Source organism: Sorex araneus, chromosome 4 (assembly GCF_027595985.1).
Source record: "Sorex araneus isolate mSorAra2 chromosome 4, mSorAra2.pri, whole genome shotgun sequence".
Classification (NCBI taxonomy): domain Eukaryota; kingdom Metazoa; phylum Chordata; class Mammalia; order Eulipotyphla; family Soricidae; genus Sorex; species Sorex araneus.
The window spans coordinates 197,936,129-197,948,412 of NC_073305.1; the positions used below are offsets into that span (position 1 = coordinate 197,936,129).

Here is a 12,284-nt window from a genome sequence, read left to right on the forward strand (position 1 = left end):
ACTCCGGGTCTCCAGGTTTCCACCCAATGCTCTGTGGCCGACTTAGCAGCCTCTGCCACAGAGAACTTACTCACTATACCAGCCTGGACTGCACCACCCTCTAATTTTGAGAGAAAAACCATTAAGGTCTTAAAAGTTCAAAGAACACACTGTTCTCCATCAGCACAAAATTCTGCACATTAAAACCAGAAGTGGAGGGGCCAGAGCAATAGTACAGCGGGGAGGGCATTTGCCTTGCACGCAGCTAACCTGGGTTCAATCCCCGGTGTACCACCAAGCACCGCCAGGAGAGCTCCTGAATGAAGAGGCAGGAGTAGCCCCTTAGCATTGCTGGGTGTGACCCAAAAAGCAAAAACAAAAACAAAAAGTGGCAAGAGATGATGCTGTTCCACACTGCAGCAACCAGTGAAACTGCCTGGCACTACTGGGGGGGGCAGACAGAAGATCCACATTCTCGATCTAGCAAGAATTTAAGCCAAGGAAGAGCCAGCTGATACACCAGTCACTGTGAAGCCTGACCCCGCTCCCTTGAGAAACAAGCTGCTTTAACTTTGGCGCTGGCATCCAGAATGTGTGTATTCACTTGGCCCTTTAAACAGGACTCGAGACAGGAGTGGATCAGTGAAGAGTATAGATTATCATTTTTAGTTCCTGCATCAATCAATTGTTTTGACTACTCTATTGATTGACTATTCTATTGGTTGTCTACTATTTTTGGTTTCTGTTTAACTATTGTTTACTTGACTTTTGGTTTCTATATTAATCAATGAATTGTTTAGCTAACTGCTTAATTTGGCTTCTGTAAATTTGCTTGCTTGCTTAGTGTTATGGTCCTTTAAAAAAGGGGCCAGAGCGGGCTGGAGCCATAGCACAGCAGGTAGAATATTTGCCTTGGACGAGGCTGACCTGGGTTTGATTCCCAGCATCCCACATGGTCCCCTGAGCACCGCCAGGAGTTATTCCTGAGTGCAGAGCCAGGAGTTAACCTCTGTGCATCGCCGGGTGTGACTCAAAAGAAAAAAAAAAAAAAAGTAGGGCAGAACGAAAGTAACAGGGGCAGAGCCAAGAATAACCACTGAGCATCACTGAGTGTGACCCAAAAAGCAAACAAATGAACGAATAATAAATAAATAAACCCTTGCTTTTATATTCAGGGCTGCCTCTCTCATCTAAAATGGGCTTGAGAGCAGTTGCTGGTCAGCTATTAATTGCTCCTTTAATGTGAGACAAAATGATGACTTTATGGAGCATTTTTGGCAACCCTTTGTCTTACAGTAAAAAAGCAGTATCGGATCTCAGCAAAGATACAAGGCTTCAAATCAGTCTTGCCTAAGACAATGTTTAAAATACAGATCATCAGAATGCTGGAACAAATATATCCCCCTTCCCTACTGCCAAAAACAAAACAACAACAACAAAAACCAGCGGCTTAACAGTACCTAGGATTGGACACACTACAAAGCTCTCCAGAGTAAGAAAGGGCAATTAGTATGAAACTCCTGAAACAACCAACCATCTTTTTGTTAAAAGATATTTTAGACACATCTACTTTCATAAATAGGGAAGCTGAAAACCCAGATGAGAGACTGTTATTAGCTCACTCAACAAGCCCAGGCCAGCTGAAAAAACCCCGGCTATGCGACCTGGAAGATGTTCAAAGAAAAGGCGAGTGGAAAGCTTCAGAGTGGCGGCAAAGCTGCCCTTTGCTGGGGAACGGCAGGCAGAAGCCCCGGGAATGGGGGCATGGGAGAACTACTTAGCAGGCAACCAACTGATTTTCCAAGAAATTCTTCCATGCTTTCCATTCGTGGACTCTGTGCTTGGGCCCCAGGGTTACGCCTGCAAAGTGCTCCTACTTAATCCCCCAAGCAAGCTGAGAATCAAGTCTCTTGTGACCAGCTAAGAGGGGCTGATGCTCAGGTGTGGCTCAGATAAAGCATTAGCTTTGCACCTGTGAGACCATGGGCCAATCCCAGGGACCCCCCCCAATAATAAAAAGATAATAATAGTAATATATAAAGAAAGCTCACTAAGCTGCAAAAATAGTACCAAGTTTAAGGGCTGGAGACAGTACAGCAGGGAAGGCTCTGACCTGCGTGCAGCCTATCCAGGTTCAATCCCCAGCATCCCATAAGGTCCCCGGGCATTGCCGAGGAGTACGCCCTGAGCACTGCCAAGGATGCAGTTGTGGAGAACCACCAGGAGCAGGCCCTGGACAAAGGCAGGTGAATCTGCACTCATCCCCCTACCCTACCCCTGCCAAAGTTTACTGTCAGCAGTAGTGGGGGCCCTAAGAACTAAAGACTGGGGCTGGAAAGATGGTGTAGGGGGTCAGACGCTTGCTCTTCATGCGGCCACCCAGAAGTGGATATGGTCCGTGAGACCTGTCACAAATAATCCCTGAGCAGAGCCAGGAGAAAATCCTCGACACAGCTGTGGCCCAAAAACCAAGGGGGAAAAACCCTACAAGCCTGAGAATACTCAGCAAGGCTGAAAAGGATGCTGACCCCAGTTCTATGGCCTGACACAGAGTTCCCCGAGTACTGCTGGGCGTGGCCCCAAAGCAAAAACCTAAGACGTGCCCAATACTTGACAATATCCCTGTGGCTCCGTCCAGTCTACCTATACCTCTTGAATTTTAAAACTGATGGTATGTATGATCATGAAACCTGTGTCGCACAGGGGCCGGAGAGACAGTCCAGAGCCAGTGCCCTCAGTCCTAGACTCCTCTGCCCTGGCGCTGGGCACTGTCGGTGGTAAGGCAGCAACTGCACATCACGACTACAAACATTAACACAACCCAAAGTGCATCTGCTTGAGTAAATGGGGAGGGACACGATGGCCTGTGATCTGTCCTAGAGGCAGGGCTATGCTCCACACCAGCCGGCAAAGCACAAATTTCCAGCAAGGTGATAAAAAAATGAATGGGACACTGGCTCAAGGGGCAGGGTTCACCAGAGTTAGTTAAAAAGAAATGGACAAACGATTTGAAAATCCATCCACAAGAGGGTGGAGAAATGGTCTGAGTTTTGGGCACCTGCTTTGTGTTTGGCCAGCCCTAATGGACCTCAGACCACCATGAGTGCAGCCCTGGCGGGAGGGGGGGGCGTGCGCTAGCACTGCAGGGAGGCCCCGGTGATCCCTGGCACCTGCAGGTCTGCGTAGTGCCGCACCTTCAGGCACTGAACTGTGGCCACGAATCACTGAGATCACTGAGATCTCCCCACTCCCACCCCATCAGGGAAAAGCAAATAAAACAGATAAAATCAAGTTATACCCCAGTGGCCCTGGGATGTGGTCCAGGAGAACGCATGCTGGCAAGCATGAGGCCACAGCTTCAGTCCCCAGACCAAAGGGGTTAGTGACCCGCAGTGCGACACTCCCCACAAGCACAGCCACCAAGTGTGACCAAGAGTGTGAAAACGCTCCCCACCCCACACCCCGCCACTCATGACAGAACACCACCTTCAAACAAAGGAGAGAGCAGAAGAGATGTTTCAGAGGCTGGTGCCACAGGCTCAATCTTGGTACCACAGGGTATGGGCACCCCCACTGTCCCCTCCCCCCAAAAAAAGGTATGAGGGGAAACAGTAAGATTGTCCGCTCCTTTGACACCACAGAAGGGCATCTGCACTGGCTCCTACCTCCGCCTCCTCCGCCATCTTCTTCTCCTCATCCACCTCTTCACTCTTGGCGGAATCTTCACTTTGGACTTTTCTTCTCTTCTGTTTGGGAGCCATGAAGCCTTGGAGAAATTTCTTTATAACACTAGCTTGAAGGGCAATCACACACTCGCCAAAATCCTTTAATTTCTCTAATGAGACAACCTAGAGGAAATTAGTTAAAACAAGACTGAGAGAAAGCCGAGAAAAATGAAACGGATGATCGGCAACTCATTCAAATCAGCACAGACCCCAAACCTCTTGACGTGGCTCTTTAGGTCACCGAACAGCTGCGGTATCCGAGGGCAGCTGACCTGTCATCACACTTGCCCAGCCAAAGGATCCATGGGACACTCAAACTCGGTCTGCTAACAAGGTCATGGGACTCACTAGGGGGCTCCCGATACGGGTGGGCGCCTGCCGTGTACAAAGTACAGTCTCCGGACAAGGAGAGCCGGAAAGGAAAACAGCAATGACCTACTGGCTTCCAAATCACACTTGGCAGTGCTCAGTGATCAAACCCTGGGTTGGCCGCATGCAAGGAAGGGCCCTACCCTCTGTACTATGGTTTGGTCCAGAAAATAGTTTTTATATACTTAGTCTCACTGAAGTCTCATGTTTATTTTATGGATGAGAAAACAAGCTAAATACCTTTGATCAAAGTCACTTTATTAAATATCACTACTTCACAGCAAGGTGTAGCTTGGGTGTAGTTTAAGCTAAGTAATTTTTAAAAAAGCTTGTTAAATAAGTGGCAAAAATCTTGGAGTTGAAAAATTCTTCATGAAGGAAAGAACTACAGAGAGGTAAGTCCCCTTCCAGGAAATGTACAAAAGACTCATTATTCGGAATTAAAATGTAAAATTTACAATTGGGCTACATGCTGACCCAGATCCGATCCCTGAGCACTGCTGGGGGCCCCCAAAACAACAAAAAAAAGGGGTGCAGCAATGATGGCACAGTTGACCAGGGATCGATCCCAGCACCACATATGGTCCCCAAGTCCCAGCAGGAGGGTCCCAGAACCAGGAGTTAGCCCTGAGCACTGTTGGGTGTGGACCAAAAACCAAACAAAAGAGAGCTGAGCAGAGCACGGAGTCCCCAACACAACACACAACTGCGACAGACTTGAAATGAAGCGCGAGGGCTGGCACACCTCTGCACGCTGCATGCGGCTGGCCCGGGGACCACCCAGGCAGCCCAGTCCCCTAGCACCAAGGGGTCTGGGGAGGGAGGGAGGGAGGGAAAACAAGCTAACTAAAAATGTCTGATTAACATCCAACCAAATCAAAGGGAAAAAATGTACAGCTTTGTTTTTGATCCTACCGGATGACCTCCAGTCCTTCACTGGAAGGATTTGATTGATCTCATTTAGATAATGAAATTCCCATCAACTGACCTGGAACAAATTATGCGAGGAACACGGCTCCATAAATGGCTTCCATTCAGTTAACAGAAAAGTTCTTTTTGAACAAAGTTTCTAGGCATTGACTTTTCTGGATGTTTACAAATGACAAAAAATGCCACGTGTACGGAGAGAACGTTTGGCGTCGCATTTTAGAGAGGCCTTCCCCATGACGGGGAGCCCCGGGCTACATCTGATTACGAGTGGGGAAGGGCCTGAGCTCTGGGCCTCACGGTTTGTGCTCTAATCCTTTGAGTAGTTTCCCCACCTTTCATATGGACTTGAGAGAAACCCAGAAGCATGATTTTCAAAATCACCTGGGAAAGTGAAGGGAGTTCCGGGAAACAACTCCAAACTGAGTTTCAATGAGTAACGGAAAAGAAAGGGTATTTTCTTATACTCTTACCCGAGCTTCAAAATCTGTGGTTTCTTCCACATAACCCAGTCCTCCCTTCTGTAATCTTGTTGCAACTTCAATGAGATCACTTCGAAGAAAGTTCAAGAGTTCCTGGTTGCCATCACAAGATTTGAGACCCAAATTTGGCTTTCGAGCCAGATGAATAGAATGAATGATGTCCTGGTACCTAGAAAAATTAGGATGAAGCAAAGTAAGAACCAGGAAACTTTGAAGAAGATGGACTACAAATTTTCATTACTTGAATTGCATGTTTTCTATCTAGAGATTGTTTTCTATCATCTCATCTCTTTTTTTCCTTTCCTTTGTTTTGTAGGGCCCTGGACAAGGGTACCTCCGGTGCTACAGAACTGAGAGTTCAGTGCTCAGGCTGCAGTGCCAGGACCGTCACACCTGGCAGCACCTTGGCTAGTATGCGGTGGCTGTGCATGGGAATGTGGTGCCACAGGCATGCAGTGCCAGACGAGTATGCCAAGTACTTGCTCCAGGCCTCTAAGGTCACTGGGTTGCATTTTATTTCTTTCTTTTTCTTTTTTTTTTTTGGGTCACACCTGGCGATGCACAGGGGCTACTCCTGGTTCTGCACTCAGGAATTACCCCTGGCGGTGCTCAGGGGACCATATGGGATGCTGGGATTTGAACCCGGGTCGGCCGCGTGCAAGGCAAACGCTCTACCCGCTGTGCTATCTCTCCAGCCCTGGGTTGCATTTTAATTGACACAGAACTATTATTTCTTGATTATATTTTGTTTGGGGGCCATGCCCAGAATGCTCAGGGCTTACTCTTGGCTCTGTGCTCAGAGAACACTCCTGGTGGGCTTGAAGGACCATGTGGGGTGCTGGGGTTAAACCCACATGAGCCGCGTGCAAGGCAAGTACTCTATCCACTGTACTATCTGGCCTCATTGATTTTATTTTTAAAATTTTTATGCTTTTTATTCAGGGGTTATTCCTGGCTCTATACTCAGGGATTACTCCTGGCAGGAGTAGTAATATGGGGGACTAGTATGGGGGACTATATGGGGTGGCGGGGATTGAACCTGGGGCAGCTACATGCAAAGCAACCAAAGCAACCAGTTGTGCGATTGCTCCAGTCCATCATTTCTTGGTTTTAAATGCACACATTCTAGGCCAGAAAGAGTACAGTGGGTTGCCTTGCCTTCGTCCAGCCTGGATTTGACTCAAGAACCACACAGGGTCCCCCAAGTACCACCATTACTGATCTAGGAGTAAGCCCTGAGCACCACCAGATGTGATCTAAAAACCAAAACATGAGAAACACATTCTGAACGGATAAATCTCAAGTCTAATACTTCTCTTAGCGCTCACTCTTGAGGTGTCTATGTATGTTCAATAAACCAAAGGGAAATAGTCTTAGGGAGCCTCCCACGCTGTGCTCAGGAGCCCAACATTCTTCAATACATTCAACCAACTGGGCCCGTGCTTCGGTGCTAGGGCCCCAGGACCTGGGGCTGCTCAGAGCCTTTGGTGCTGGGAACCAGCAGGGCCCCTGGGCAACGCTCAGGCAGTCACGTGGCACCAGAGAAGACCCCAGGTGAGGCACATGCCAATTATCACCCTGACTGTAAATTTCACCTGCGATCTCTCCTGATAATCTCCAACATTTCAATGAAAGGATCTGATTGGTCCATATTTTGAATAAGCAATTCTTTCATTCTAACACAAGTGTACTTGAACCAAGCGGAAGGGATGTCACAGAATGCGACTGGTACTGTGTCTAGTCATACACTCTCGGGACTCTGAATACAATTTCTATGAACATGTGCATTAAGGAATGGGTTTTAACCAAAATAACCACAAGTCTGACCAAGTTGCAGATCACATATGATAACCTCCTTCTGTTGTCAATCAAAAATTCAAACATGAAAATATGCGAACAGAACCAATGCTAATACTGCAGACAGCAGCATCTGGGGCCTTCGCTGAATAGTAACCTTGCCACTTTAGAGTTTACTTATTTTAGTTTTGGGGCCACACTCACACGATGTTCAGGGCTTAGTCCTGGCGATCAGCAGGGAACATATGGTGCCAGGATCACATGTGAGTAAGCTGCATGCCAGGCCAGGGCCCTGCTCTCTCTTTAGCTCTGAGCTGATCTTTTTTGTTATCTTTTGGACATATCTGGACATGCTCAGAACTTACTCCTGGCTCTGCTCAGAGATCACTCCTGGTAGGTGGGGGGGGAAGGGCGCCCCATATGAGTTGTCAAGTATTTAACATACATCAGCCACATGCAAGACAAACATGCTACCCTTTGTACTATGCTCCAGCCCCTAAACTTATGTAAGATTATATACTTTTAGTGTTTGTTGTGCTATGGAAACATTAAACTAATTCTAAAGCATTTCCAACACTTAAAACAAAACAAACCCCATTCCTGTTCTGGCTGTGACTCTCAACACTCCCCTCTGGGGCTGGAGAGACAGTACAGGGGTCAAGGTGCTAACTTGGCATGTGGTCAACCTGAGTTTGAGTCCCCCACGCCATGTGATACCCCGAGTGAGGGGTCACCCGAGAACAGAGCCACAAGAGTTCTGCTTGACGCTGCCAAAACCCAAAGCAAGCCCTTGCTCCCCTCCACCCCCAATAACTACCCATCCTTCTGTCCCCATAATCCATCCTTTCTAGAGCTCTCATGGGAACAAATTCACACGGTATTTCTTACACTGACTTTTTTTGCCTTAGCAAGTTTTTAGGTTCATCCATGTTACAGTGTAACATAACCAGTATTTCATTCCTTTTATAGCTAAATTTATAGATATACAACACTATGTTCACCCGACTATAATTAGACATTTAAGTTATTCTCATTTCTAGGTTATTCTAAATAGTGACTGAATCCTTTTTAGAATCAACTAATGTGGCAAGGGGTATCCTAAGGTCACTGAGTGCACTGAGGCACCAGGTGGAGTCACCTGGTGCAAGGAATGGGCCTGGGCCATTCAAACGAATAACCCTGCAGCGTAAATGATTTAAAGGCATGTTTTTTTCTTTTTCAAATAAGTGTGACATGCCAAGAAAACAGATAATAGGAATATAAAATGTTACATTTCATAAGTTACTGTATTAGATAAAAGGGGGGGGGGAACCCACAGGAAGAGGATTTGAAGAGAAAGATTAAAACCCCTTACCTCTTTTCCAGTCTCTCTTTAAGCTGACTTTCTCTTATTCCCTGAGGATGAAGGCAGTTCAGCAACTCATCCAGTTCCTTCTGACTATCACATAAGAACCTACGAGGTGAAAACAAGCTTCGTAACTCTGGTGAAGAGTCAACACTGGGCCAGAGAGGGCGCAGAGGGATAAGCATCTGCATGCGGCCAAGCTCATTCTGAACAAAAACGGCTGGGTGTGGTGTGAGCAAACCGCCCCATCAAACACCTGGGGTGTGAGCAGACTCTGCCACCACACGCCGCCCCTGGCAGCAGAACCTTAGGTTGGCAGTGAGTGTTGTGAGCAGAATTCCATACTTCTTTCACAGGAGACAAAAGGTTTCTTTCCCATTAAGTCTAAACTTTATGCTAAGAATACTGGAGTCAATGGTTCCTGCAAAAACAAGACCTTAGGGGCTGGAGCAATAGCACAGTGGGTAGGGCGTTTGCCTTGCACGGGGCCAACCCGGGTTCTAATCCCAGCATCCCATATGGTCCCCCGAGTACCGCCAGGGGTAATTCCTGAGTGTAGCGCCAGGAGCGATCTCTGTGTATCTCTGGGTGTGACCCCAAAAGGCCAAAAAAAAAAAAAAAAGACTTTTTTTAATTACAGAATTTTTTTTTTTTTTGAGGTATTGAAGGGAAGGAGGCAGAGAAAAGTGGGAGAGAGCACGGGATTCTCCCAGCATTAGACATGAAAGTATGAAAGTACACATCTCAAGAGGGGAGATGGGGGCAACACATGTGCTCCGGCACCACATGTGCTTGGCCACATGGGTGCAGCCAGCACATACGCCAATATGACTTTAATTTTATGGTTAATAAACACAATGGCCCATATACCTGCACGTTCACAACTGAAAGTGACACCCCAAAATAAAGGGTGAAAGAAGATTGAGGGGCCAAAGAGATAACCTTGTGTGCAACAGGCCCGGGTTTGAATCCTGGCCCTCCATATAATGCCCCAAGCACCTCCAGGAGTGATCCCTATGCGCAGAGCCAGAAGGAAGCCTTGAGCACAGTTGGGGGATGGGGGAAACCACAAGAAAACCCCACTGAACCAGAGATGATTATAGCCAAAGCGGTTGATAAAACTGCAAAGTACAAGGGGCCCTGTCAAAACCCGGTTCCCCGCAGAAAAGCACAACACAAAGGAAGATTGAAGGCTAAAAAACACATTTCTTTCTGTTTTGTTTGGAGGGCTCCCTCTGAGATGCTGGGGGTCATGGGGCGACAGCTGATGGAGTTTGAGAGGCCATGTAGTACTAGGGATTGCACCCAGTGCCCAACTCATGCTACATATGTATTCCAGTCCTTTCAGCTACACTGCCGGCATAATTTTTTTCTTAATAAAAACTCTTAGATAAGAACCAAAGGACAATACACTGGGTAGGGTGCTTGCCTTGCATGGGACCGACCCAGTCTTGATCCCTGGCAACACCTGCTGTCCCCTGAGCATTGCCAGGATTGATTCCTGAGCACCAGAGGTGTGGCATTCACCAACTGGCAAAAGAAACCAACAAAAATCACCTAAATCCTTGTATTTCCAAAGAGATTAAAAATGACTTCTAATGAATGCTATGTAAAGTTTACAAAATTATGGACTTACCCATATCTCTCCAGATGCTCTAAACAAGTATTTTCACATTTGAAAATAAAAAATCTCTTTTTTTTTTTGTGGCTTTTTGGGTTACACCTGACAATGCTCAGAGGTGTTACTCCTGGCTCTGCACTCAGGAATTATTTCTGGCTCAGGGGACCATATGGGATGTTGCGTGAAATGCCCTACCCGCTGTACTATCGCTCCAGCCCCAAAGTGTCTCTCTTTTAAAGCACTAAATATCCAAGAAACCAAAGTCATACAAACGTCTTAATGGGGGCCAGAGTGAGACTACAGCGGGTATAATGCTTGCTCTGCACATGGCCGAGCTGGGTTCGATCCCTGGCATCCTATACGGACCCCCGAACCCGCTACGAGTGCAGAGCCAGGAGTCAGCCCTGAGCACTGCTGCGTATGGCACCCCAAATCAATCAAACAAATGAATCTTAATAATCACTAATTTACTGATATCCACTACATTAAATATTTCATAACAATGCAAAGAAAAAAGAGCAACCTGATGAATGCTCACATTACCATAGATTCTGTCCCTGTTTGGGAACTGTGGTCTCCACAGCGACTTCTGGCCCGTGATGTGTGTTCATGTTCACTGCAGTTTTGCTGAGGCTTGCTTTCTTACCTAGGAAAAATAAGATTAAATGTAATGTAAACCCAATTCCAAAGTAGAGTCCCGAATTTCAAAAGCAGTAGCTTTAGCACATCCACACATGAAATAGCTGTATTTTCTAAAGTATCTTACATAAACTTTCTGGTATACAGGTGAGTAACTGTTTAAGTCAATGCGTTAAGGTAGGGGCCGGTAAGACTGTGCAGAAGGTAGGGTGCATGCAGAGCATGCAGCCAACCAGACTCTGACACCCAGGACTGCAAGTGGTCCCCTGAACATGCCAAGAGTGATACCTGAGTCGAGCCCTGCCAGGCATGGCCCAAAAGCAAAATGAAATCAGTAACAAGATTATCTGGTCCAAAATGACAATAATGCTCAAGTGAGAGAATCAGACACAAACTATCCATGTGATTTTACAGTTATTTAACAAACTGTAACTGGATACAGGCACAACTTAATCAGAAACAATAACAATAATAGGCAGGAGAGAAGGCTAGAGAGATAATTCAGAGCATGGAGCGCTTGCCTTGCATGTGGCTGACTCAGGCTTGAGCACTGCCAAGAGTGATCCCTGAACACAGGGCCAGGATTAAGCCTGAGCACGACCCGCTAAAAAGCACACACACAAAAATAACAGTTTACTTTTGCTTTTCTATTGTGGGGAGCCACTCCTGGCTAGTGCTGGAGGAAGAGGGCGGGCGGGGGCGGGGGTGGCCTTCAGGGGTACACCCACAATGATGGGGACTGAAGCCCTGCAAGGCACGGTCTCTACCACTTGAGTCATACCCTTGCCACTACTCTTTTCAGGGCAGCCACACCAAGGAGTTCCCAGGGGTTACTCCTGGCTCTGTACTCAGGCATCACTCCGGATGGGTGTGGGGGACCACAAAGATGCCGTGAATCAGACCCAGGTCGGCCGCATGAAAAGCCAGCCCCTTAGCTACCGCACCAGCTCTCCGCCCACCACTGCAGTTTGAGAGTGAAGAACGAAGCATTAACAACTTTCTTAGTCCATTTACCTCGATTTCAGCCCTGAAGATACCTATGGGAAGCTAAGAAGGAAACTTTCCTATCTCTGCATTTCACCTCTTCCCACCCCAAGTATCTCTACCTAAAAACACAAAACAGAAACCAAACCAACCCCAAACCATTTCCTTATAAGAAAAGGCCACAGGGACAGTCCTTACTAGTGAGCCTATCTTAGTGTAAGGAGCAGATGCACGTACTTCGGGGACAGTAGTCCTCGTCCTGAGGGTCGGCGCGCTCTCGGCGGCGGTGGGTGACTTGGTAGTCGATGCTGTCATGTACCCAGCCCTTCTCAATGAACAGTCCTGGAACTTCATCCGAGAACAGCCAGTACCTAGGAATCATAACCAAACACAAATAAGAACAGATTAGAAGCACG

At 47.2% G+C, this 12,284-nt stretch overlaps 1 protein-coding gene across 1 annotated transcript in view; it reads right to left on the reverse strand.

The window, feature by feature from the left end:
- Positions 1-12,284, reverse strand: part of BAZ1B (bromodomain adjacent to zinc finger domain 1B) — a 64,808-nt gene that overhangs the window by 10,537 nt on the left and 41,987 nt on the right. The window contains exons 9-13 of the mRNA XM_055134412.1: positions 12,106-12,239; positions 10,789-10,891; positions 8,634-8,732; positions 5,474-5,651; positions 3,645-3,827 (exon numbers count right to left, since the gene is read on the reverse strand). Coding sequence (XP_054990387.1) covers positions 3,645-3,827; positions 5,474-5,651; positions 8,634-8,732; positions 10,789-10,891; positions 12,106-12,239 — 697 coding nt within the window. The remainder of the gene's footprint in view (positions 1-3,644; positions 3,828-5,473; positions 5,652-8,633; positions 8,733-10,788; positions 10,892-12,105; positions 12,240-12,284) is intronic.